This window comes from Ciconia boyciana, chromosome 1, assembly GCF_034638445.1.
Source record: "Ciconia boyciana chromosome 1, ASM3463844v1, whole genome shotgun sequence".
Taxonomy (NCBI): Eukaryota; Metazoa; Chordata; class Aves; order Ciconiiformes; family Ciconiidae; genus Ciconia; species Ciconia boyciana.
In genome coordinates, this window is record NC_132934.1 from 77,903,452 (window position 1) to 77,930,675 (window position 27,224).

The 27,224-nt window shown below is 39.4% G+C and overlaps 1 protein-coding gene across 2 annotated transcripts in view; it reads right to left on the minus strand.

Moving 5' to 3' along the window:
* Positions 1-938: 938 nt before the first annotated feature.
* Positions 939-27,224, minus strand: part of SULT4A1 (sulfotransferase family 4A member 1) — a 30,401-nt gene continuing 4,115 nt past the window's right edge. The window contains exons 2-8 of one of the 2 annotated variants that reach the window (XR_012044578.1): positions 13,990-14,120; positions 12,486-12,566; positions 12,235-12,361; positions 8,757-8,851; positions 7,134-7,272; positions 4,218-4,347; positions 939-2,588 (exon numbers count right to left, since the gene is read on the minus strand). Coding sequence is in view for 1 of the 2 variants with exons in the window: in XM_072875956.1 (XP_072732057.1) it covers positions 2,476-2,588; positions 7,134-7,272; positions 8,757-8,851; positions 12,235-12,361; positions 12,486-12,566; positions 13,990-14,120 (686 nt within the window). In the remaining variant the exon portion in view is untranslated. The remainder of the gene's footprint in view (positions 2,589-4,217; positions 4,348-7,133; positions 7,273-8,756; positions 8,852-12,234; positions 12,362-12,485; positions 12,567-13,989; positions 14,121-27,224) is intronic. The other variant, XM_072875956.1, reaches the window with a different exon arrangement.

A 27,224-nucleotide genomic window follows, 5' to 3' on the forward strand; every position in this document is an offset into this window, starting at 1 on the left:
GATTTTTTGGCCAAACTAGCTGTTCCTCCTCCAGCCTGGAAGCTGGTGGCCCTCTGCACAGGCTGTTTGGCAATGGCACGTGTGTACACCTGGTTGTTAAAAATGTGGCCTTAGAACATTTTTGGCTTTGGGGGGTGGTTATCTTGTGTAGCAAAGGAGACAGGCTTGCCTGGGAATGGGAGTAGGATTCCCTGGTGTCTTCAGAAATGCGAGAAGCCTTTTAGGCAGCCGGTAAGGATGTATTGCTCATACGTCCTTGGGATTAAATGACTTAAGTAGATTTGTGGTGCCAATTAAATTTTCTTCTGACTCTAATCTGCAGGAACTGTGGGGAGATTTTGTCTTCCTCTGTAGCAAGAAGGAATTCTCCTACTCCTGTCTTCTTGCAGCTTGTTGTAGTTTGTGGGTTTTGGTCTCCTGTATGACAGAGGCTAGTAGGACTCCTCAGCATGGAGTTGCCCGAGAGGTGTAAGATAAAAGCATGTAAAATCTTGTGTGGATTAAACAGTGACTGTGTATCACCTGTCATAGTGCAAGAACAAAGGAACACCAAATTACACTATCTGGTAGCAGTCTCTAAGCAAGCGAGTCCTTTTTCATACAGTGTGCATTTAGATGAAGAACCAATTGCCATGGGATGCTGTCAATACCAGCATGAGGGGAAGAAAACGCTGTGGAGGGCTATTAAACACAACGATGCTCGGAGAGTCCTGTGCTCTCTATTGTACTCTTGCACAGGCATTCCTTATGGGCTGCTGTCAGAGACAGCGGATTGGGTCAGATGGTGGTTTGAGTTGATGCCATCTTTCTCTGGTTCTTCTGTCTTAAAGTTAGGAGGTGTGGTAGGGGAGAGGATCTCTGGCTTGTACTAAGACTACCTGGCCTGAGTAGGAGGTCTAGAAAATGAGCAAACCACAATGCATGGAACACATCTTTTATTCAATAAGCAAGCAAGCACAGAAGTATAATGTATAGTGCTTAATATTCATACAGTACTAAAAATATAAAAATAGAAATAAAATTTCACTGAAAGCATTTTCACTCACAAATATACAAGGAAAAGTGCTGTCAAGCCACATCATGCTACACCACTTGCCAGTTGCTGAACTGACAGTTAGTTTCCCAACAGAACTGAAACACTAAAAATCTGCTAGTCCTTTCTCACGGCTTTTGGTGAGCTGAATATTTGACTAGCAAAAATGGGCCTCCTGCAGCTGCAAACCTAAAAAGCATATATGTCATTAGCTAACGGAACAATAAAATTATCCTGGAGAGTTTTATAGTGATAGTAGCCTGCTTCAGGCTGATCGTGTACCTGTCATAGAGAATAAAAAAAAGATACAGAAATAAACTTGAATCCTGATTATAATCCAGACCAGTCATAGCTAACAGTTACTGAAACTGTATTCTGCATGAATATTTGTGCAATACTCCCACCTGGTGGTGTATTTTTAAACTCTCTTCCTTCAGTGCTGCTGTTTCCTCTGCCTGTATATTTATCTTCCACTTAGGTCTGGAGTCCAGTAGCACAAACCGTAAACAGTGCTGAGTGCCCTTAACTTTTAGTGGAACTAGAGGATATCCAGCACCTTATCTTCTCTTACTGCATCTAATGGGTGGAATTCACATCTACTCAGGAAAGTGATATGGGTCAGAGACTGATTGCTCAAGAAAGACCCTGCACCAGATGCCTTGCTTTTAAGCCTCATTTTGAGGGACTGAATTAGAGTTGGGGGCTTAAGATGCTTCTGTTTGCTGACCTCCAGCATGGAGCTGAACTTCATCCATCAGGAAAACAGCTGTGTGCTGTCATCGATGAAAGCATGGGTGGGTTTTGGGATTAGAGTGACAATCACAGCTGTATTTCATAACAAGGCCTGTCCTGCAGAGTATGCCAGTGCACAGAACCTACTCAAGTTATACAGATAAGGGTGTGCAGAACCTAATGTGAACCCCACTTTGATCAGTTACTATTTTGGAATGGGATTTATTTATACTTGATATACCTGCTATAAAAATAAATGTGACGATTAACCCCTGAGATCATTCTAGCATACAGTTTTGGCCTGTTACTTGTTTCCCTCTGAAATAATTTTTTATTTGGTTTACGGACGTTTATTTAGGTTCTAGTGAAAAGCTTTTATAAAACACATTAAATAATCAATGTGGGGCTGAAAAGGTGTACATTCTAGTTGCATATATGATACATACCTTATATGTGTATAATACATTCCGTAACAGCTGAATATTCTAGTATTGTCTAGGAAGTTCTTGTATGTGGACAAAGGATTAAAATACTAGAAGATAAACAGCTGTTTAGGATCAAAGATAACTGTATCTGATATGGTTTACTTAGATTGTTTTTCTTTCTTTAAATCTTGTTACACATAATAGCTACAGTAGTTTGTCCAGCAGGTAATAAATGAATGCATAAAGCACTTCTAGCTATATTTGGATATCATATGCATGCATTTTTTATAAATAAAAATCAAATGTGAGGTCACATTTTCCCATCTTCTGTTTATAAACTAAATCAAATTTCTCATTCATTGAAACAGTGAAGATGTCTTTCCATAGCCCAACTCGTCCTGAAACACAGAGAAGGAACACAAGTCAGAGAGCAGACATAACAGGACACCAAATATCTACAGTCTAATTGTGCAGGGCACGAAGTATCATCTGTGAGACGCTAATCAGTCTTAGCTTTCATTGAAAGCTCAACAAGATCTAAGGCCGTTCACTGTCTTACCCAATTCCCCTGCTACAACCCTTGCAAAGCCTTAAAATAAGTACCATACACCTTGTCATCTGCACCAGGCGAGTATTATACAGGAATAATTCAGGTTTTTGTGAGATTTTGCCCTAGCCTTAATCAGAAATGAATACAGATTTTGTTTTGGGTGTTCATTTAAAAGTGGATTTCTGGTTTCAGTGCAAACTATGGCTGTTTAATAATTCCAACAGCTAACAACAATACACTTCAAAATTACTTCAGCATACACTGGCTAGAGAACGAGCCAAAAGGTACATGGAATGCAGAGTATTGAAGTGATTACAGAATTCTGATTATTGAGATGTAATATTATCATTACTAATTTATATTATTTTTGTTTGAAGATAAGTTCAACAGATGAATTTATGTTTCTCAATATGGAGATAATTATTTGTTAAATATGAGTGCCTAGATTATATCTATAGAAGAGAACAAGTGCCATGTACCCAGTTTGTGCCATTTAAATTGTAATCTTGTACACAAGGAATAGGAAGCTTTTGGTGGATGCAATATGGATACCGAACACTTTTTCCTTGTATGGAGTATTCTTCTGCCCTACTGAACCCAACTAGTAACATAACCTGATGACACTGCTGAACCCACCAGTCAAAGGCTGCAGCCCCCCTTAACCACTGTTTCACTGCAGTCCCAACGTTATTTAACTCAAAAGTCAGCCAGGGTTACTTGTTGGTGAATAAGCCCCATGGAGTAACCAGACTGAGAGGCCCCATTCTCTTCTCATTTATATTGGATATAAATAAAGACAAAATCCAGGCTTGTTCAACTAGAATAAATGAAAGGAGAATTGGGACTGTGCTACTAGAGAGTTTAATCATAACAGCAAGAACAAAACTACATGCAGGGAGCTTAATTATGCATTTGATGCATAAGAAGAATACCCATTTAATTTAATTACCATTGCTTTTATGCAGCAACTCTATAATTGAGTCCAAAGACAAAACTGTCTGAAACATCTACAAATTACATATGAACATGATGGTGTAGTATGTGTGGCAAGGGCTGTTTTATGAAATCAGGATTTTCCTATAACTCCTGAAAGTATGATAGTGTTCTGGTTTGTTTGCAGGATCCAAAGATCAAAAGAACCTGAAACTGACTGAAAATGCATCATTTATTGTTTTCACCAAATTTCTCCTGTATCAAAAAAAACATTAAGAAAACATCTGATACTGATTTCAATTTTGCTCTGGCAACTATAATTGCATAAAGTACAGCATGAAACATAAAAGCCTGAATTTCCCTTTCAATAACAATGATAAAACATTTTCTTCCTCTGCATGGGAAAAATAATCCTTTTATTTCTGAATCTCCCTAACAATATGTGTGGACAAATGACAAGTTTTATAAAGGACATATGCAGTGGATTATCTGTAACTTTTTTTTTTTACCATATGAATTGATAGCTTGTCAAAAAGTCACCCACCTGGTTTATGATTTGAATCATGCAACTGTGTAAATTATGATGTGATAAGGGTCAAATATAAGTAACATATCTAATCATTGTTCTGCTTTCACAGCAGCTCAGGGTTATCTTCAGAGTAAAGATCAATGTGCTAAAAGAAAAAAAATGAAGAACCAAAATAAAGCAAAATAATAAAGTAAATGTAACTAATGACAAATTAAAAAATATTTGAAACAAATTACAATAAGCTGTCATGTTATTGCCACCATTCTTTGTCACAGAAACAAACAGAGAAGGAACAAAGCACTGTTAATGAAGCTGCATTCTGAAGTAACAAAATATTGTAAAAGCCAGAGACAGCAAACAAAAGAAATTCAAAATAAGGATATTTTTAATAAAAAGCACACAGTGAACAAATGACAAAATATTACATTAACTGCTGTAGCTCCCTTCCTTCGCTATTACAAAATAGAGGCTTCTTTTTGAAAGATTTGTAGACAGTATAAATAAGAGGCTCTGACCCTTGACTGGGGGTTTGCAGGCTCCACTACAGAACAATGAACACTAACACCATGTACAGAACAGTGCATGCAGCACAAGTGGGCATCACCCTGTTTATCTGGATGGAGGTGAACTGGCCAGCAGAGACAGTAGTTGACCTTTCTGCCTGTGGAAGGTCTCACCAGCAGCTCTGTTCTCTTCTCTTGTATTACAACCTCACCTTTCTTTCACAACCACCTTTCTGGCTTTCACTGGACAAGGAGGGGAGATTTAGGCTGTGCAAAGCCATGTATCAGTGCTGCTGCTCCACAGATCTCCAGATCGTGGAGGTTAGGAACAAACCTAGGGTTTTGTGTTACTTCATGCAAGTCAATGGAGGAGAACACAGCTCTGTTGTTTGTAAAACCTTGCACTGACATAGAACACTTTAATCAAGGCCATCAGGATGTCTTACCAAACTCATTATTTTGTGATCTTGTCTTCATAGCAGAGAAGTGGGTTGGTAATCAGTTAGGCAACATGCCATAAAATCCTACTGCAAATGAGATGGTCTGTTGTTTTCACACAAGATACAAGTTGTATTACATGCTGAATTTTCAGTTTGAAGTAGTAAGGGGAAGGTAGGATGGGACCTGGAAAGCAAGATAACTAAGAGCAGGAAAACACACCATTCAGCGGAGACTGTACCATAAACTACAAACTCCTTTGTCTTCACCAGAATTTTACCTTAAGCCAGCAAACTTGAGATATTTATTTCAAGAAGTCATCATTTACCATAAGTGAACTGGGGCAAAAAGAGGTGCCGTACCACAGTTATGATGGAGAACTGCCCATAGGAATCTGGTTTCCAGGTCCTACTGTAGTAACTGGAGTCTATAGCTCCTCCATAACGTACTAAGAGCCCTTCCATACCAGGTGTGCAAAGTCACAGATAAAAGCAAGGAGGTGTGAGCAATGGCTTTTTTCCAAGTATGACATTCTGAAATGTTTGTGCCAACGTACAAACAGGACAAGTTATCCTGGGTCAGTTACTCTGACGATAGTCTGAGCTGAGTAATGGAAAACTTGCATAAGGCTCTGCCAAGGAAGACACAAAGGCAGTATAGAATACCAGTGAACCTGCTTTCATGGGAAAGCAAACTTGCTCTCAAACAAACCTGACTGAGTGTTGGTAAGATTACGGTTTGACTGATTAATGGTGAATGCAAAGATACAATAGACTTTAAGGCATGTGATTTTAGTGTTTTTTATTAGAACTATAAAATGTCAACAAAATGCATGATAAATGAATAAACAACTGGCTAACAAAATTAGTAGTCAAGGACTGACGATATTTGGTATTTTTATCAGAGATTTGAAAATAATTATAAAAATTACAGCTGATAAAATCTGCAGATAACAAGAAGGTTGGCTGAGAGAGGTAGTATGGAAAGAGCTCCTACACAGAAATGTAAGAACAAAGTATTCAGGTCATGCTCCCTGAGAAAGGGACAAGAACCTGCAAATTAGTTCCTCTGAAAAGACTTTGTGGTCATGATAAACGACGCATGCTTCATGTATGATGCTGTAGCAAAAAGTGCTAATGTGGCCACAGATGGACAAACAAGGGAGATGGGGAGAGAAAGTTCCAGTTAAAACTGGATTAAATCAGTGGATCAAGTGATTTTATGTCTGGAGAAGGCATTTGTGAGGCTGACACAGGAATTCTCCATCTTGATCTTATGCTCTCATTTTTAAAAAAGAACTGTTAAGTGCTGTAAAGCAGCCTACAGAAAATAATTTGAGGGAGACTTACTGAGGTCACTCTTTTATGCTTATCAGAAGGAAGACTGAGAAAGGACTTCATTTCTTGACATTATCAAAGGGCAGATGTATCAGCAGTTTAAAGGGCACTTCAGGTTCCGAGAGAAAGACCTCACCAGAATAAACATCTAGAAGCTAAAGACATTTTAAACAGCTGAGGTAGACAATGACAAGAAAAAGCTCAAAGGAAAACTACAGCTCCTTGTCATTTGGTGCCTTCAAATTAGAATTATCTGCTATTCTAGAAAATCTGATATATTTAAACACAAGGGCTTAGGCCAGGATAAACTGCAAGAAATTGTGTGGGCTTTGACATGCCAAAGGTCAGAAGTGATGCAGTCTTCTCAGCATTCATAGCTCAATCCATTGAAGTAAGCCAAAGACTCTGTACAGAGTGGTTTGCATGGTGTTGAATATACACTGTTGACTAAAAAGGATGGAAACATCCATAATCACTTCTACCTAACTATTTCAAAACAAACCAACCCCAAAATTGCACCAACAGTCAGTTTCCTCCCATCATTTACACAGCAATATTTTGCCAACATCTTAACACATCCTGGAGGTTACTAAGTTGTCAGTTGCTTCTTGCAACTTCCACAATAAGAGTGTTACTGTGGGTTTTAAACATACCCCTGCCAACGGGAAGTGCTTCTGCATTACAGCACTGATCAATGAGTTGATGGCAGTGTTCCATCATGGATTCCAACTGTGCTTTGTCATAAGAAACTCCTAAGAACCTCACCAGTTGCTCAACCATTGTTGCTAGGTCCTGTAAGAGAATATTTTAAAATAGTTTATTTCACAATATTTTAAATGACCTTTTTTAATGAGTTTAAATATTTCAAAATAGTTATATCCTGATGAGTGGGAAAAATACAAATGCAGAAGTTGTAGAAACACCCTTGTCTTAAAATTTTGCCACCTTCCAATTTGCTGAAAATAAACACATTCCAAGCAATTAGGGTAAGACAGGTCAGCAGAGAACATGGTCATGTAAGCTCGCCTCTTCAAATATTAGAATGGGGAACTGCAAAGTAATTGTGATGCTTCCCACCTGAGACACCACCACATCCTTAACTGATCACTTTGGAATACAAGTATATTTTGGAGGAATTAAAAGTTACTTTGATTTTGATCTTGGTGAAATAAATGACTACAAATGTTAGAACAGCCCTTCCTTCATTGTTAGCTTCTGAGACTGCATTCATGTAGATGGAAAGAATCTAGTGAGGTGGCCTCTGAGAATAAGCAGTGATTGATTTACATATCCAGAACTCCAGGGTTCCTCAGTATGAGTAAGACTTCTGGAGTTGCAAGAACAAAACAGCAATGTTTATCAGGAAGCAGAAAGATACTGTGAGGCCACCAGCTTTCAGCAACATCCATCAGTGAGCACAGCTAGGAATATATCATTATTCAAAACCATGGGTCTGAAATAATTTCTACTAAACTTTTAAAACTATTCTGATAGTATTACATCTTCTTTTGGCACCCCACTCCATCGGACGGCTCAGTAAAGCTGAAATTATAATTTACTCAGCTTTATTGAGTTCTACCCTGATTTTGCCTTTTTGTAGGTTTAGAGATAGGAGCTGGGTTTTTCTTATGTTTGCTATGTTTCCTATGTTTCCTTTTCCAGTCAAATAAACATTTTGAAGTATTTTCCTTAATTCTCAAAAATATGTTATTGCAAGAGGAAATGGAAACCAATGTTCTATGTAGTATTTCCACTAAATATCTGATTACAAATAGATTTTTTAGGTTTTATTAGCCAGCATACTGTAAGGACCCAAAAATTATGTTCACCTTATGCTACATGATCATCACTAATTGTTTTCAACATTGTTTCACAGAAGACAGTAAGAACAACCAAATGATCAGAATAAATGCCAAATATATAGGACAAAACACTGATGATATACTTTTTTTCCTCATTGATACAGCACACACAGCAAGACATTTCTTTTAAATGAATGCCCAGGGCTGAGTGTAGCAAGCACTGAACAGTTACACATCTCTGCCTTCTCTGTGAGTAGTTTAGTGCCTATGGATGCAGGCAGATTTCCAAGTAAATTACTAGGTTTATGAAAGTGCTTAAAGTCCATAGAAACTATTGAACGTCAGTGCTTTAAAAACGGTATCAGACATTAGGGAGCCCAATATGGATATAAGAAGCAAATTTTGTACTTTATGTATTTTAAACACTACGATGCTAAACATAATTAAAATACCTTTTTGCTACATCTAACCTACCTTATGCATATCTTCATACTTGAGAAAAAGTACATTGGCATCCATGTGATGTTCCCAAAACTCTTGCACATGTTCAAACCACGAACCATATCCTACTACAAAGACATTATGATTGGCGTGAGGAAAAAGAAAACTTTTGTTATTAAGCTGTTTCCAAAAGGAAAAAACGGAGAAGAATTAATTAAATTAACTGGAGTGGTTCATAGCCCCAGGAGAACAGTGTCTGGTTTTGACCCATTGCCATGCACAGCAAGGAACGTAATTAAAAAAGAGGGTTTTTTATCAGTTTGGAATATTCAAAAGAACTAACTTACCATAAAGATAAAATGTTCAACTGAAAATGCCACCATATTTCATGATGGATCTCTTGGAGCTCAGTATTAATAACGCCTGAGTATTCAAAGCCATTTATAAATGGCCTTGAATGAGCCAAATGAGCCAAAATAAAAGTTACATGGATAGCTTTGCAGAAGGTAAATTTCCAGTGGCTCCAACCTGTGTGAATTCCTGCAATTAACATATCACACTGCAGCTTCCTTCACTTAGAAGCTAGATACAGCATTCGTGGAAGGTTCCACAGAGCAACCTCTATTATGGACAAAGAATTGCTAACAACCATTGTCCTTTCTTAATTAAACAAGTATTGAGGAAACAGACCTATAAAGATGCTTCATGGTCATTTCCAAAAATGTAAGATGTACTAAAAGAATATTCTATTTATCATTACATCTTTTGCCCCCCGCGCTAAAATCTAAGACCTATTCTCTTCTATTGTTATTTTCTGAACACCTCCACACAACTTCTGTAGATATACCAGAACACAGTTTCAGTTATACTGTTATCAGTTATCTCAATTACACAATAAATCCAGACTACAAACAGATGCTCATGAGGCGCTGAGTGCTCTCAAAAGCTTACAGTGAAGTGATGGGGTACTTCCCATATATCACAAGTTCTGAGCAGGCCCAGCGTGCAGGGTTACCAGTGATGAACAGCTTATGCCTCCTACCTCCTGCATGCCACCAGCAGCTTGTCTTCAGTTCCCCATATCTGCTGTGTGGGGTTTAGGACTTGAAGAGAAGCTGAGGTGCTACACTGGGAGGGCCTGTGCTCCCAATACTGCTGAGGCAGTGGTTACTGGAAGTCTTAACCCTCCACCCAAAACTTTCCTCCTTCATTTTTCACTTCTCCAACAAAGTCCACATTTTCACTGATTTCAGTGCACTGATTTCAGTCAATTTATGTGTGTCTAGCAGAGGTTCAGACACCGCTATTTATTATCTAGAGAATGTCTTTTGCTGCCAATATTACCAGAAAGACAATCCAAAGAGAAATGCATTCTGCATATTTCTTTGTTACCAGTGATAAGTTCCCCCAAAGTACTTTAGATAATCAAGGCAGGAGTTAAGCAAATATGGTCAGCCATTTTCACATTCTTTCCCAATTTTTTTTTGGTCAATTTTATCTTTTCAGCAAAGCAGCTATAGAAAAATATGAAACTTCTTAGTTTTGTATTTTGAAGCCACCTTTTCCCTTTGAAAAAATAATTGTTTAATTTTGGTAACTGGAACATTTTCAGTGGACAAAGAGGTCAGTTTCATAGGAAAATTATCTTAATCAGCTGACTCATTTTCAATTTTTATAAAGGTATTGGAAAAATTCGATTTTTGTTATTCCCACTCCATACAGCCCTAAAGAAATTCATGCATGAAACTAACACAGCAGTCAAGCAAAAAGCATTCCTAGCTGCTCTTAATGGTACAGGGCAAGAATCTATTAAGATTATGTTAGCAGAGTTTACCTATGCTTTATGTAAGAAACTCCCTTAAGCTTTAGAGGATAATGCCAAAGAACTAGCACATTCAAGACTAATCCCTATTCAAGTGTATGCTTTCAAACAATATAGCTAACATGCACTGAATTTATTTCAAGATGGTCAGGTATAAGGAGGGGTAAAAAGAGTGGGATTGTGTCATTTGGGCTCAGTGCTTCTCCTTCTAGCAGTACTTTGACTTCTCACAAAGCGTTTTTTTGCTGCTGCATTGCTTCCATGAGATGCAAACATTTAGCTAAATGCTAAATTTCCTGTATTACAAAACACTCCATTCACACAATTATAGACACAGAACATGCTGCGATGTTTTACTGACTCTGGGAGGTTGTGATAAATCAGCTAGCTGCTACAAGATGAAGATATAAATAACTCTTGGGATACTTATATGAAGAAGAATACAGAACCTTCCTCCTATCTTAGAAGACTGTCTGAGGTGTCTTTCATACGTCTCCAGTCTACAAGTTCCTGATCATGGGCTACAGACAAACATCCTATTCTCAGGGAATGCAAAAGAAAAAGCTGAAGGTGGGCTGGAATGGAAGGAGAGCATTTACCCTCCCTGCACAAACTTGCAGGAGAAAGTAGGAAAGGTTTTTAAAGGCCTGTTAAATAACCTCCACTGGTAGGCTTTTACTTTTTTCTTCCCTTTAGTATTATACAGCTCCTTTACCATCAACTCCTCCAAATTCTAGGTTGAAGGAAAGTTTGCTGCGCTGGATCTAGAGGAGATCGTGCTCTCGGAGCACAAGGTACCTGGTGAATTCTTAGTCTCACATTAAGGTATCATAGAGAAGATTTTGTAGAGAAATAGAAGGTGGTAAAAAATTTCTCTTCCTAGCTAGAAATGTGGCAATCCATTGGCAAAAAGCCCAGTGGCAGCCAGTTATGTGAGAACATCGGGCTCGTCCTCCCTGTAAGTTTACTGAGCTAGTGCAATGGAGCTACTTAAGGCAATGCAGCCTGAGTGGGAACACAGTGGGTGGGTGTGTCATGAAACAGCCCTTGCTCAAAGGAGTTACTGGGTGAGCAGCTGATGAGTTGTTGTAAAGCAGGTTATTATATTCTCATTATAAAGGTGTATTTTTCAGACAGTAGCAGCCTGCAACTGCCTTCTTACAGGGGATCACTTAGACTTACTGATGTACTCCACTTCAGTCTCATGCAAACTAGAGATTTTTGTGTGTTAACTGGTATTTCACAAGGGACAAACCTTAAGTTTTTAGATGAAATAAAAATATTAAAGGAATTACCAGGAAAAAAAACCTTGAGGAACAAAAAGACTCCTGAGAAGTAGCTAACAGTGAGGTACAACTGAAATCAAGTGATGCTGGGAGTATTTACCACTTTTCACAAGGTACCTGGTACCTTGCAAACTGAATTTTAGCAGAGTAGACCAGAGTTTTGCCTGAGCTAAGTGGAACACTGCTGAGCCCATGGGGTCAAAGATTGTAAGGCAATTATTTACAAGGCATGGCCATAGTTTGCATGGACAAATCTAAGTCCACGCAGCACTATCTGTAGCAACCTCCTTGCTGTATATGCAAAACAAATGCACCTTTATCCAGTTCATTTCTGTACTTGCAGAAGGAATGCAGAGATGAAAATAAATGTGTAACAGCGTGTGCAGAGAGAACAGCTCCTTACACTTGTCATTCATAAACCTTCTGCAGAACTCCTGAAATGTTCCTCTGTAGCTCATGGTCCTTAGGGAGCGGTGAAACTGGTAATAAGACACCACCAGGTCTTTGGGGTTGCGAGCCATGTATATTACCTATGACGAGGGGGGGGGAAAAAAAATCCTCTTAATGAAAGCTTTTTCCCCACCCCGTTTCCCAAAGCACTTAAACAACTGCTGCCAATATAGTTAAACAAACATGATTTCATTTCATTTTTACCTTTGAATTGCCATTATGGAGGTCCGAAGGCAAAAACCGATATGGTAGATGGCTTTTTATGAGGCGAGGAGATGTCAGTTCCTAAAATAAAGCAGACAAACATTTCTTATTGTGCATTAGTTTTTGGCACATCCTGAGCTGTCCTGAACTATCATACTTGAAGCCCTTTACTATACTGAGTCACATTCACAAATTCACTTCTTAAATTAATAGGGGTCTGGGTCTAGAAATTAGGTCCGGGAGTTACATCTGTTTTTTAAATATCGAAAGGCTGGATAATGCGTTGGGGATTTTTGTTGGGTTTTTTCCACCCTTTGTTTTCAAAGTACTTCCATTTGTAGGACCTTCTCAGGAAGAGAGTGTAACAGTTGAAGATTCTTAGTATCAAGCTAACTTTGTTGAGTGATGCTTCCACTAAGATTCCTTGAAAAAGTATTAGAAGCTCTGAAAACCCTACCCCTAACTTCTTCACTCTTTTTACTCTTGCAATTTATTTTATCCTCAGAATTAGGCCCAGACAATCCAAAGGTTTATCTGAGTGTGTGAACATCTTTCAAACAGAGTATTTTTCTATAATTTGAGACAAAATTGTCTTATGACACAAATCATCTTCCAGTAGTTAAAAACTGCATAAATCCATATTGGATCAAGTTGCTAGCACATAGTATAGGTAACAACGTGTAATCTCAAACTAAACCTCTCACTATTGCCACCGCTTATTTGAATCAAGGTAGCACTGAGGTCTCATCGGACTAGGCGTCACACAGATGAAAAAGAAAAGCAACCTCTGACCCCTAAATACTCTCAGCCTAAGGTAGGCTGATGCTGCACTTGTCATTGACCAGAAGCAGCTTAAATCTATCCGTGCCAGCCTTAGCTAGCTCAATTCAACAAGCACTGTAGCTGTTATAGGATGGAGCCCAGTATTTTGCCTAATCATTCCAAGATATGCCTATATCAGAAGTAGTTACAGCAATGACAAGATCACACTTATATGCCATGCCACTAGTTTCTGAGTGATTCTTAATAGTGTGGAAGTCATTTCATGCAGAATATTCCAAACTCCTCAAAATACACCAACAGAGTCTATAGATCCACAGATCCTGGGTATCTAAGGATTTAGATGTGTAAATACAGAGCAGTGGGTCTACAGATCCATAGATCTCTGTATTTGTAGTTCCTCTTTTGCAAATTCAGGGAAGGGATCAAAGCAAATTTGCCTTATTTGGGCAGCTTCTGTTTACATAGGCAAGGGAGGCCTGGAACTTTTATTCAGAAAACCCACTGCCAAGATATTTAGGACATGGAGAAATATCTAAAGCATTAAATAGAGTATAATAAAAGCAATTTTAAAATAACCTAATAATACTCTGAATCATTCCAACAAACTGAGCAAGTCCAGTGATGAAAAGGACAAGGACACAGGATGAAATAAAGTGATAAATATGGAACCGAGGAAAAAGATATCCAAATGCTGAAAGACTTTCTTTGCAATAAATTGTACCTTGATGATGTCCAGACCAGGCTGAGGGTACTCTAGGACTGGAAGTTGTTCATCTATATTCATTAGTCCAATCTCATCTGGATCAGCTCCCTGACTCACTAGATATACCACTTCCTGTAGCAAGCCTGTGCCTGCATAAACCAAACAATGAAAGAGAACAGATTGTATTACAGTTCTTATCTAAACAGAAGCATATGAAGGGAGACTTAGATGTAGAAATAATGGTAACTTTTGTCCTTAACAGTCTGCTGTGAACTAAGTCTGTAACTGCTGCTTTAACGTAGGATGTCTGCTCCCTTAGTATTATTTTAAGCACGTGAAGATCTCCTGTCATGTAAGACCTGAGATTTTTCTTCAGTAATAATTTAAATACATTTCTGTCTCCCAATCATTTTACCTGTTAATTGGAAAGCATTTAAAAAAGTTTTTCCACTGTGAACATTACCTAGGCAAATACTACTATTTCCATTTTAGCAATGAAAAAAAATGAGGCAGACAGAGATCATCCAAGTTTGCAAAATGCATTAGCGGCTGTACTGGGAGACTGCCAGTGTCCTCTGTTCTAAATTGTAGGCAATTCTACTGTTATGCAATGATTTGAGAGTCTATTTATACCTCCACGTTATGGACTGGATAAACCACTGAATGCATCAATGCATAGCGAGTTAGTCATATGCTTTAGAGGCCCCAATTACGTATCTCTCTCCAGTCTGAGGACATTTACAAAACAACCATTAGATATTATAGCCTTAATGACTGTGCTTTGGAAAATTAATAGGTATTCCAAACAGAAGTTTGAACAGGGAAACTATTTCAAATGACTTTACCTTCAGGCAGGTAGGAAACCCTCAAAACAGGCAAACAAAGGTTCAGAGATATTTGACAGAGGCTTATGAAGAGAAAGGCACAGGCTTTTGGTGAGATGGAGGAACAGAATGAGGAGGGATCAAAGTGAGCTAGCAGGGAAGGGACCCCACAGTTTAGATGAGAAGTCACACAGGCATGGGACATCCTGGATACTGTGACAGATTGACCAATTATTTAAGAGTTGTGAGGGGTAAGGAAGATGAGACTGGGATTTACTCTCTCTCTCGTGTTGCCTAAAGGAACAAGCAATTGTTCCAGAACTCTTTACAAAGCCCAAGCCTGCCTCAACATCCCATGTCCTTGGAAAGATGAGCTGCAAACTGAGATCATGCCTTTCATTCCCTTTTTAACCTGAAAATAACTTGTAAGTTGCAAGTAACTTGTAACAGTCACCAGTTAATTCATGTTAACTAGCATGACCGTACACGCTAACAGACATGTTTTGTACAAATTCTGTATGTTGTTCCAACACTAAGAAAACCAGTGTATCATTAATCAGATTTTTTTTTTTAATCTGAGCTAGGACGAGTTAAAACAGCTGATGTACTTTAGAGGCTCGTTAGAGTGAACACAGTCGGGATGCAACATGAAAGAACACACGCCTCCAAGAATTGCTTTGGAGAGTCAGTACTTTAAGATTCCTCTGTTTCCTGACGGATTGGTGGGTAAATTAAAATGGCTTGGAAAAACAGAAACTTTTACATTATCATCACCCACAGAGACAGCTGTCACAGACTTAATACACACTTGCCCTTAAGGCTGTTCGCTCTGCATTTTTAAGTCCAAGCATATATTTTATACATTAAAATTAACATACATATGGTACTTCAGTATCAGTCCTTGTGACTCTGAATGAGCACAACCCTTGTTTCTCATTAAATATTTATTCTGACAGGAGACACCCTGGTTCTCCATAATTTATTTCTGTATTTCCAATTCTGCCTGCAAAGAAAAATGCTATTAAAGCAACCTTGTTCCATGAAAGGAAAAGGAATGACTGCATGGGGATAAACACCACCACCAGGACTTTCTAATTTTTTGTTACTCAGCTGCTCTCTAGGCAAAAAGAAGCCATCTCCATTGTGCCTCTGAATACAGAAGGGCCGCAGAGCTGAAGCAGAACTACGCTGAAACTTCAGGAGAACAGCACGTTCCCTACCAGCTCTCCACAAAGTCCACCAGATAAGTAGGAGGTGAGGGCCAGGGAGCACAGCCCCCATGGCCTTACCTAGTTCTCCTCAGACCCGTGGCCATGCGCTAGACTTGGCTTGATTGCTAGCAGATCCATGGAGCACTGCAGAGATAGGAAATGACATATTAATGTAGGAGGCATGGGGAAGAAGGGTTCCAATTCAGAAGGAAGTGGGCCTTTGGAAGCTCAGAAGTCTTCATCTAAATGTGCTTCCATCAAAAACAGTGATTCATTGAAAGAGTAATGCTGGGCACATGGCAGGTACTCAAGGCAGAAAATTAAAAGTCTCCAAGTACAGGTTCTTTAAAACAGTGCTTTAAATCTCTGAACCTCAGTGCTAATTATTAGCATGCACATACACAAATTACTGTAGTTATGTATGCAGTGCTGCGCATATTCCAGCATCCTATTCCAATTTACACAGCAATCAGTATTTCTGCAATCTCTTCTACAAAGGGGAGGACTGCAAGCTGATAGTTTAGATGTCTGGCTTCTGGCCATCCAGCAGGTTAGAATTTCTCCTACCAACACCTGCAGTAGGACCACTGATCCTGAATTCTCCCATCCACGATCTCTGTGCTAGTTTTCACTTTTGTCATCCACTATATTGGCCTGATTTTCTTCCACATTAGCACTCAAGTTACTCTTAGGATTTTCAGGGTCTTAATGCAAATGAAAACTAGAGATTTAACTTTTGAGGGAACTGTGATTTTTTAACTTGTCACCCTTAATCAATTATCATTTCTTTCACACACACACATTCTTAAGAGCCCCATATAAAAAATTATCATCGACCTGATCTCCCATTTTAAAAAAAATCTAAACCACCACATGCTTATTTGTTTAAAAAGAAAAAAAAATAGCTAAAAGCCTTTATATATGTAATTAGATATACATAACCTCCTCACATCTCTACTAGGATTAAAAACAACTCAAATTAAATTACAGATATCAGAGTTGAATGTTCTTTTAGTTTAGAAATTATGGCTTAACCTAGCAACAGACAAATGGCAGCCCAGATTCCACACCTAGCTGCTAAGGTAAGATTCTCTTGCCCCTGGGAACACCAGCTGGCTGGAAAGCCAAACAAAGCGGGGTACTGTACCTATGCATGTGATGAGACACCCAGGCATAGACTGGGGCTAGCAGAATTTATTAAATTTGCCACTGTGGGAGGTGAACGTGAGTCTTCTGCTGTAGCCCCTGATTCCCAATCTGCATATAAAGCATACAGAAATTGGCCATTTGAACCAACTATCTTAAACTGATGTCTGTGGAGATGTGCGAGAACCATAATTTTATGGGTGAAAGCTACAGTAAATTGCTGAAACTGAGATTTTCAAAGGAGATTATGGGAATAATCTCTGATAATCCCAGTCTATCACAAAATTTGGCCAGATCTAAAAGCCACAGAAACTTTCTTAGTAAAAGGGACAATGATGATACTTGTTGGAGAGAAGAAAAATATGAAGGAAGCTAAAGGAAAAAAAAAAAAAAAAAAAGAAGGTGCAGAGCTTAACCTTTATACTCCCTAGATTTCTGTCCTGGCTGCCAACAATTATTTATTGTCACTTGAGGGTTACTCACTTTTTAAGTGAAATTAAAGGATTAGGTCACAAAGTGGTAAAGCTAGCATGTATGCATATGAAGCCAAGGTTTTTCTTGGAGACAATCAGTGGATCTTGTGTATCTCTAGTATTGTCCATCATTTTCTCCTTGTGTTGCTGAATGCATGCACATATATGTGCATGCCTCACTTGGGATGGTACAGAAAGAGTAAATAGTCACTGACAAACAAGATTAATCTGTCAGCCTTTGGGCATGAGGCACCAGATGCAACATTAAGTACGCAGCAATTCTACACTTCCTTCTTCCAGCTGCAGCAGATCCACATTTCATCCTGGAGGAAGACTGCCTGGCCCTGCTACCTCCAAGGTCATATTGCCAAAACAGATGTGGAATTCATTTATATTTATCCAATTCCAACTAAAATGGAGCCAGTCAACATCTGAGGAACTTCAGTGCACTGTACCTGAGAAATGCTCTTCTGTTACGTCAATACAATGCCTCAGGAGAAAACAGTGTGTTCCAGTTTATCACACAATATCTGGAAAGAGATGGGATGGGAAACAGCATTGATAAGCTACTGCCAGAATTTGCAGGTTTTTAGGAGAGCCTTTTAAAGTATCTGTGAACCTGCATTTCTACTCTGCATAAGGGCATGCACAAAAGCAGCCCAAATCACAGCAGTCTGAAAGTGTGCTAGCTGGGCTGCACTGTCCTTTTCTGTGGTGCCTAACAATGCACAGAAATCAGGACTCAATAAGAATCCTATCACCCCTACAGCAGCCCTTATGATGAACGGCAACCCTTCATTTGTACCCTTTTTCATGGCCAATGCCTCAGCAACAATAACAAAGTCAGTTCATGGCCATACTGCCTCTGCTTATCAGTAAGTGTAACTGCTACAGCAGCAACCAGACGGCATAGCAAGACAGCCAAAACTTTTAAACACCACAGATACTCCTTTCTGTTTCTATGCATTAGATGCCTTTTGACATCAAATTTAAGTCTCTGTAGGAGGGAGAAATATTCTTTAGTGCAGCTGTTCTCTGGCTCCTCTCACTACTTTCTGGCCACTGGCACACTCCCATGCAGCCACTGAACCTCACAGATTTGTTCAAAGTGAAGTGGCAGATACAAAAACATAAAATTTCCTGGGAAATTTTGCTTCCCTGCATGGAATCTAATGTAGTTTATTTCAACTTTCTCCCCTCCGTATCAGCTAACATGGGGAAAACCTGCAGCTCAAGGATGCAAAGGTCTTTGCTATACTCCTTTTATTCACCCCTTGTTTGGAAACAATAAAATAAAATAAAGAAATACTAATATTAGTATTAACAGTCTTCTAGCACTCCCAATTAGTTGCACTTTGTTTGATCTACCAATGCTTGATCAAGTTTCAGCTAATACAATGCAACGGACCCATTATGATTCATAACTTTTTTATAGCATCGGTAGATGTAAGTGCTCATTAAAAATGAGGGCTGCTAAAGCTGTCAGATTGGCCTAGCAAGTGCTGTAAAGTGATTTCCACATGGTTCGTCTAATTGCTGCAAGCTTATTCCCCTTTCACCAATTTCAGTGTATATCTGCAGGTAAGTATGACAGACTCATCTTCACCCTGCAATAGTGGAAGGAAAATTAGGTTTTTTCATTAGAAGAAAACAATTTCCAAACCATAAAAATATCTCCTCTTGAGGTCTGTATGTTCTAGGTCTCCTACATCTTGGAATTCCAACTGGCTTAAGAATAGGGATTTTCATTATCAATTAGGGTTTTAATAATAAAAATAATGTATACAGCTTGATACTATATTTTCCAATTCTTCTGTTGCTAGATAAAACTCAGGATTCAGAATAAAGGCTGAAACTGTGATATTATATTGCCAATATATTTGACTGCCCAATTAAATATGTATTAGAGGGCCCAATTTTCAGAAAGGACTGAATACTCATCCTCTAAGATTAATGCCCCTTTTACATGGCCTGAATGCCCCTAAGTTCAATAGTGACCAGCCAAGGGAGTCTGTGGAACATGCGGAAACTGAATCCAGATCTTCTGAAACTGAAGGCAAGGCTTAAATAAGATCAGATTTAAAAGAAGTGTTAACTGCATGATTTCCAGTAACATTCAGTAAGCAGGGTCTTGGCTTTTTAGACTGATCAATCAGTTTATTTTTCTCTTGCAGCTACTGGCTTTTAAAACATAGGCTATATTCTGCTTGTCTTTCACTAGTCTTACATAAGAGAACACAGAAACCGGTCCATTAGGTCTGACCTGTGTTTCGAATGTGTTTCACCAGAGGCTATAAGCAGCAACCTATGAAAACCATATTCTATTTAGGACTAAAATGTACCTTCTATTTGATAAAAAAGCTGTCACTGAAGTGTTTACACACATGTATTACCCATAGCATTATTGCTACTATGTATAATACAGTACCCTAAAGCACTGCTTTAATAAACTGGTTACAAAACAGTGTTATTTTCAGCTAATGCATTAGCACTATTTTTAAAAAATGGCCTGAGTCCTAATTCTCCTTTATATTAGCACACTAACTACTTAATAGAGGACAGGATGAAAAGTGCAGAATCGACCACAGTGCATCTCAGACCAGGCACCAACTGTTGAGGCATCTCCACTTCCATACAGCACGGCAGGCAATGCAGTATGTTTCACACCTAACACCAACAGAAGCAGCTTGGAGAAAAAGGCCTACTGACACTTTGGAGCATGCTGGATCCTAATGCTGGAGCAACACTAGTAAATAAAACACACCAGGGCCTGTTCTCTGGGAGGACACGTGGGACAGCCGAACCCACATCCACAGAGATCAATTTCCCAAAGCAAGGCAGCTTCATCCATGGCTTCCCGGGAACAGTCCCTGGCTCCAGCTATCTCCCACACCATGCTGGGGAGCACACTGTCTGGGGGACAGCAAAACTGTCAGGGAACTGCTGGCAAGGAAATAGCATGGATGACAGCCTGTCGGAGCCTCTGTCACAGTTACGTTTACTGGTGAAGCAGATAACTGGATTGCCTACTTTAGACTTTATAAAATCAGAAGAAAAATAGCTCAAGAGTCACATACTCTTTAACCATTGCATCTAACCCATGGCTACCCCAATCTGTCCCAGCAGGCAGGGGTCCACAAGGCAAAGGCCTCTTGTTGAGGACAGCTGGGGCAAAAAGTGTTTCTTTTCTATCCCTCTTAATAAGCCACAACACCCTCACATGCACTGCAGCAAGGACTGTGTAAGTAGTATACTAATGGTCCTAAGCACCGAGTCAGGTCCACAGATTGCTCAAAATCTAGGGATTAAAACCAACAAACCACCAGTTTGTCTTTATTTGCCTTCCGATTGATAAGTCATGATTTGTGTCTTCATGCTTGTCTCCACATCCATGTTTTCATTATATCTAGGTGTCCCGGATTTTGTTACAAGTCCTTCACTGACAGCTGATACTGGTTGGTAGCTGATACTTCTTGGTATCCGATATTCAAAGGGAAAAGTATTTTACTCTCCTCTTTAAGCTTTAGCTGGGCTGGTAAAATACGTCCATGTCTATGGATGCACTATCATGTCTGCACCAGATGTCATCACCAATGGAGCAGTTTGCATGAAGTTACTCCAATTCACTTAAATCAGCCAAAATAGTTTAAGGAGTTTCTATTTTTGGCATCAACACACCTAGCAAATTTTGCCTGGGACAAACTAGAATGCATTCACACAAAATACTCCTGAGGTGGTTCTTTAAGAGTGTCACGGTCAAACCCCAGCCAGCAACTAAGCCCCACACAGCTGCTCCCTCACTCCCTCCCGGGGGGAGAGAATCAGAAGGGTAAGAGTGAGAGAACTCATGGGTTGAGATAAAGACAGTTTAACAGGTAAAGCAAAAGCTACGCATGCAAGCAAAGCAAAACAAGGAATTCATTCACTGCTTCCCATGGGCAGGCAGGTGTTCAGCCATCTCCAGAAAAGCAGGGCTCTCACACGTAATGGTTACAGGAAAATTGTTAGGCAAAACCTGCCTACACATTAATGTGCATTTGCATATATTAGGTGGTTAAATTGCAAGAAGGCAGCACATCAATAGTATAGTGCGAAACCATTGCAGGTAAGAGTTACACATGCAAAAAAAAAAAAGCAGCACATTTTTATTTCAGAATTTCAGGATGCATGAAACTACACAGCCTGTTTAGTCAGCTATTGGTTATCTAAGGTCCGGGAGTAAAGCATTTTGTCTCAAACAGAATCCCCCTCAAATTACAGCTGCCCTAAGCAAAACCATTCTTTGCAAAGTACCTATGCCCCCACTCATATTTAGCACACAGTCATTCCCTCTGTCTACTGAATTGCAGTTTTAGGCAAACTACAGCCATTTCTACTCTATTTCTATTGCTGCTCTTCAGAATTAGAAATGGAAATAGATCTAATTGGGAGTACAAAAGGGGATCAGCCAATCTATATCATCATGGGTTTTCTCAGTATTGCAGCAAAATCCTTGAAGAGAACACACTATTTCACATTATTAATGTGCGCTTCAGCTATATATTCATAGAGCAATCCAATTGTAGCAATGCCTGTAGCTGTTCTGTGCTACTTTGGCAACGCTGACCAGCAGTAAACAGGCTTTTAACGGGATGGTTAACCAGGGTTTATGGTTGCCTCGCATCAACAGGACACTGCAAAGCAGCCAATGTACTGCCAAATCTGGACTGCTGCATGTATAGTCAGTGTGTCTTCTAAACATGATTCTCATCTCACCTGCTTCACGCTTCTCTTATTTTGTTGGCTTAGATGAATTTATTACTCATGCAGTGAACACAGTGAAGGGCTAATTCAGCACCATTGTCTATATCCCATACGGTGATCTAATACATCATCTAGAACTTGCAGCCTTATAAGGGATGATGGCCTTCACATCCTGCACAAAAGCAGGTGGGTAAAAGCATAGGAAATCAGCTTGCATTTTTAAAATTATAGATGGATTTTGGCATTTAATGACAAAAATCCCTCCTCAGTTGTTTCTCCAGTGCTCTTCCTTTTACCTTTTATCCTTTACGATCTCAGCCACTGCCTCAGACTTAACTAGCTAAACCTCCCCTACGCACTTTCAGCCCCGTGATATGCTTGCTTCCTGACGTTCCTCACTACCCCTTCACAGTGGCTTTAAGACTACAGCCCAATTTGGCTGAGATGCTATAATGATGGACCGCTTCCTCTCCCATGTTGTCTTGTCTGCACGCACACACACAGCAAAACACGTCACTTGCTTATGAATCTGCAATGTATTACAGGATTAACACATGACAGATAGTTTATCTCTTTTTTAAGAGTCTGTAAAAGACTTTGGTATACAGAACCATAATTATTTCAGCTCTTGTGCCCCACCTTCCTGGCTTCTCCAAGGTGGTAGAGAAAACTCTGGATAGAGTCAGCGATGAGACGCTGGGTGCTTCACATTATTAATCCTCTGTTCATTGCTCCCTCCCACTCAGGGGAAAAACACATTCCTACATACTAGCATTATTATGTGCTCAGCTTTAATACCTAGATGCTTAATTCAATTTGAGCCATAATTTGCTAGTTTCTCTATAAAAATATAGATGGTAGGTGACACCCTTTGTCCAGGAGAATTTCTTGTCATTATACACGAAAAATTCTGGTAGAGAAGAAATAGATCCACATGCCTCCAGTGGAAAATGTAGACAAAAAGATTATATGACTTATCCAAGGTCACAGAATCTCTAGCCAAAAAGTCATGTCACATGCCCAGTGTACCAAACCTAGCATCACTTCTAAAGCAGCACTGATGGGACAATACAGTGGGTAGTTCCTTCCCCTCAGCATAGGGTGTATGAATCCCTACTGTACCCAAGAGAAAAGTCTTCGTTTAATAAAAGACTGCATAATGAGAATGAAAAATGATGTGCGCTTAATCTAATTCAGTCCAGTGTTCAAGCATTTTTCTTCCTTTCATTAATATCTTCACTATGAAGGATGAACATTAACGTGAAATTGGAATGACTGCCTGTTGGGTTTGGCTGATTTACATCATTTTCTAATTCTTTAGTCTTTGAGGTCATTATCATCTAATCCAGTCAATAGTGATTTCACACATCCAGAATACACTTTTTTACACAGAAAACCTTTTTTCTTTTTTTTTTTTTCCCTGAGCCTGCTTTCAAAAAGCAAGTTGCTTGAGTTTTGCATTACTTCACAGCAGGGAAGCAATTATGCTACATTTGCAAAAGACCCAGCAAAACCTATTGGATAGCTAGAGAATTCTTCCTCTTCCAAACCATTTGTTCTGTCTCTAGTAACATCTCTTCACTGGTTTGATAAAAGGCTCATGAGAGAAACACTGCTAGCTAGATAACAAAAACAAGTTTTCCTTAACAGATTTTTCTTCTCCACCTTTACTTCCTGTTTGAGGCACATAAGGACCTATTCAATTCTACTCCCACTGAAATCAAGTCAAATGCATCAGTGACAACCTTAACATTGTCTTCAATTACTTATTATTTGATGTTTTTATTTATCATTTCTTTGCCTAGCAGTATTTAAGACTGAGTCAATACCAGAAGGTATTTTGAGCTATACATAAATAAAACAAAAGATAGACCAATTTCAGAAGGGCTTTCAGAGCACAGGAACTCAGTGGCCCTAACCCCCACAAACATTTGTCTACAGGTGTTACTTTCTGCACCTGGGTGGTCCTCACTGGAGTGAGTTTAAGCAGAGTATTTACTCTTCTAACTGGTGGAAGGAACATGACTGCAGTCACCAAGAGCATGAAATCAGATTCAAATATGGACCCTGTACATCAGTCCCTAAAAGGACACCTCACAAAACATTTATCCATCACTCCATGCAGTTTGCTGTTCCGTCTCTGTTTGCGTAAGAATCCCATTCTTTCTGGCCATTTGGTGTGAGAAGTGATGCACATTCATATCGCATTAAAATGGAATGATATCTGAGCTTTATAAATTACTTAAGATAGAGAAACCAAGTAACTGTGATGTTATTGTAAAAGAGAAAAAGTTAAATACCATATTCTGATTTTAAAGACATTAACTAACTTGTTCATCCACATTCATGAAACTAACAGAGGTTTCCTATTGTTCCATGTCACAGGGAAGAGCTGGGAAGTGTGCATAATATTGCCTCAAAAAACAGAGGTCAAAGGAAAAGAATCCCAAATGTATTTTGTGTAAAAATCTCTCGATTTTTATGCCAACCTCATGATTTCTTGAGGCATGCCTCTGGGCCAGTAACATATGCATTCATTCTTTAAAAGAAAATGGATTAAGCTCAAGGGACCAAAATCCTGCAAAGAGAAAAGGACTATAAATCCAGAATACCAGAACCTAGCTCTTTTGTAACAACAGTTTTGCAGTTGCAAAATAATATCAACAAAACTCTTGGGAGGAGTTCCATATGAAAACACTGGAAGTCAAGGCAAGTCAACTAATTTAACACACAAACATCCACGTGGATGCTCGTGTTCCCTGGGGAGCCTTAGCTACAATGGCATGAGGCCATCTCAGACTTGCCATTACCAGGGTAAACCTCTGCAATCCACAACAGCTGCCTCACATCACTGTGTCTGACAGCTCCCAGCCTAGAAACTCCCACAGCTTGGGCACATCCTAGGGCAACCTTTCAGCCTGATTCTCCTCTCATTTATGACTGTGCAAATCAGGACTGACCGTCAGCAGTGGACCTATGCATATCTGTGTAGGTGGGAAGAATTGGATTCTTTGTGCTTAGGCTTATCAGTCTGTCACATCATGCAGAGGCTACTAGTACATGTTAGTCAGTTAGGCAGCAAGCCAGGGCACCAAAAAAGTACAGCTTACCAAGCCATAACTGGGGTACGCTTACAGGCAGGTAACAGGACACAGGCACAGTGATTCCCTGACATAATACTCAATCAACATAGCTCTGTGCAGACCCGTCACCTACTCACTGACTGCTTTGGCAGGTAACTGCAGATATGTTAGCTGCTGGGTTAGATGTCCACAGACTGCAGGACGCCCCTGGAAGGGTCATGTGTAGCCACATAGTCTTAGTCATGCAATAATACTCTTTATATTGAATAGTAAGGGTATTATTGTGCAGTACAATAATGCATAAAGAACCAGAAACTAACCTTGCCAGTAAATATAACATCCCTGCCAAGAGATTTTTATAGTCTGAGGAAAAAATAAAGGGTAGGATTGCACAAGACAAACAAAGCAAGATTTCACACAAGGCATAGTCATTTGGTACATTTTCTTTATGGTGTATTTCTTAAATCAAGACATTTTGCCAGTATGTTTTTATAACACTGTCCCATAGACAGCTAAGACTGATTGGAAGGTGAAGGGGAAGAAACAAGTGGCCAGAGATAATAAATCCTTAAACCAATTTCACAGCCAAAGAAAAACTACATATGTCTACATCCTCAATGGTTCAAGCCTCCCTTTGCCTTAAGTGCAATAACTTTTGAGTGCTGAGTCTGATCAAAGAATATTCTAGCTGTCGATGAGCAGAAGTCTATTAATTTTAGTGGAGAATCAGACAAACAAGGAAAGTGGGGTTTACGTTGTACCCTCTATATCTCATTCACAGCCCAGCAGCTGTGATTGTCACTGCTATAATGGTCAATGGATCAAACAACTGTTTCCCCATAACAGAATAAAACCCAGGGGCATATAGTGTCCCTGGCATGGAAAGATTAACAGGGAGAGAGTCCTGCAGGGTACATGTTTTGGGAAGGAAGAGTGATATGGACTTGGCAGTGTTAGGTTTACAGTTGGATTCAATGATCTGATCATTTAGGTCTTTTCCAACCTAAATGATTCTATGATTATAGTACAAGGGAAATGGGCCATGGAAGAATGCAGAGCCCCTGACATGTGTCAGAGAAAGGGGAAGGACAGAACAGGGATGAACGGAGCTCCTCCCATCAGCCAGGCAAGGGACTGGGACATGCTGGTGTCCCAGCAAGAAGAGGTGTTGGATTCAGGAGTGCTGGAAACAGAAGATGATAAAATAGTGGTATGCATGCAATGGGAGAGGCACGCAGAACAGGAAGAAACAGAAAACCCACAATGTGTGCAATGCACTTTACCAACAGATGCAATGAGAAGCATGACCTTCTTCTGTACATACAGAATGTCTTAAGCCAATAAAATAATGGACAAGTCAATTTACCTTTCTCTGGTTGATTTCATATAACACTGGAGGTAAGTGTTAAAGAATTTGAAAGAGGAGAACTCAATTAATGTACACACAGGAAAGCTGTCCTTGAAATGATCTGCAAATTCACTGTTGGCACTTGATTAAGCCAAAGGCCTAGAGTCAGCCATAATATTCCCTACGAGCTAATGGGTAGTTATAAAAATCCAGTGCTGCAAGGAAAAAATCAAAATGCTATCTATAAAAAACCACCTCCAGACAGGTAAAGGCCATATCCAGCACTTGCTCTTCTGACCTGTTGTCTGGTGCTAAACGCAAGAGTTCTCATGAACTAGCTGGACTTGAAGCTGATGTTTGCCCAACAACTGACATTTTCCCACACAGAACTCCAGAAAATTATTTGGCAAAATAATCAACATGGG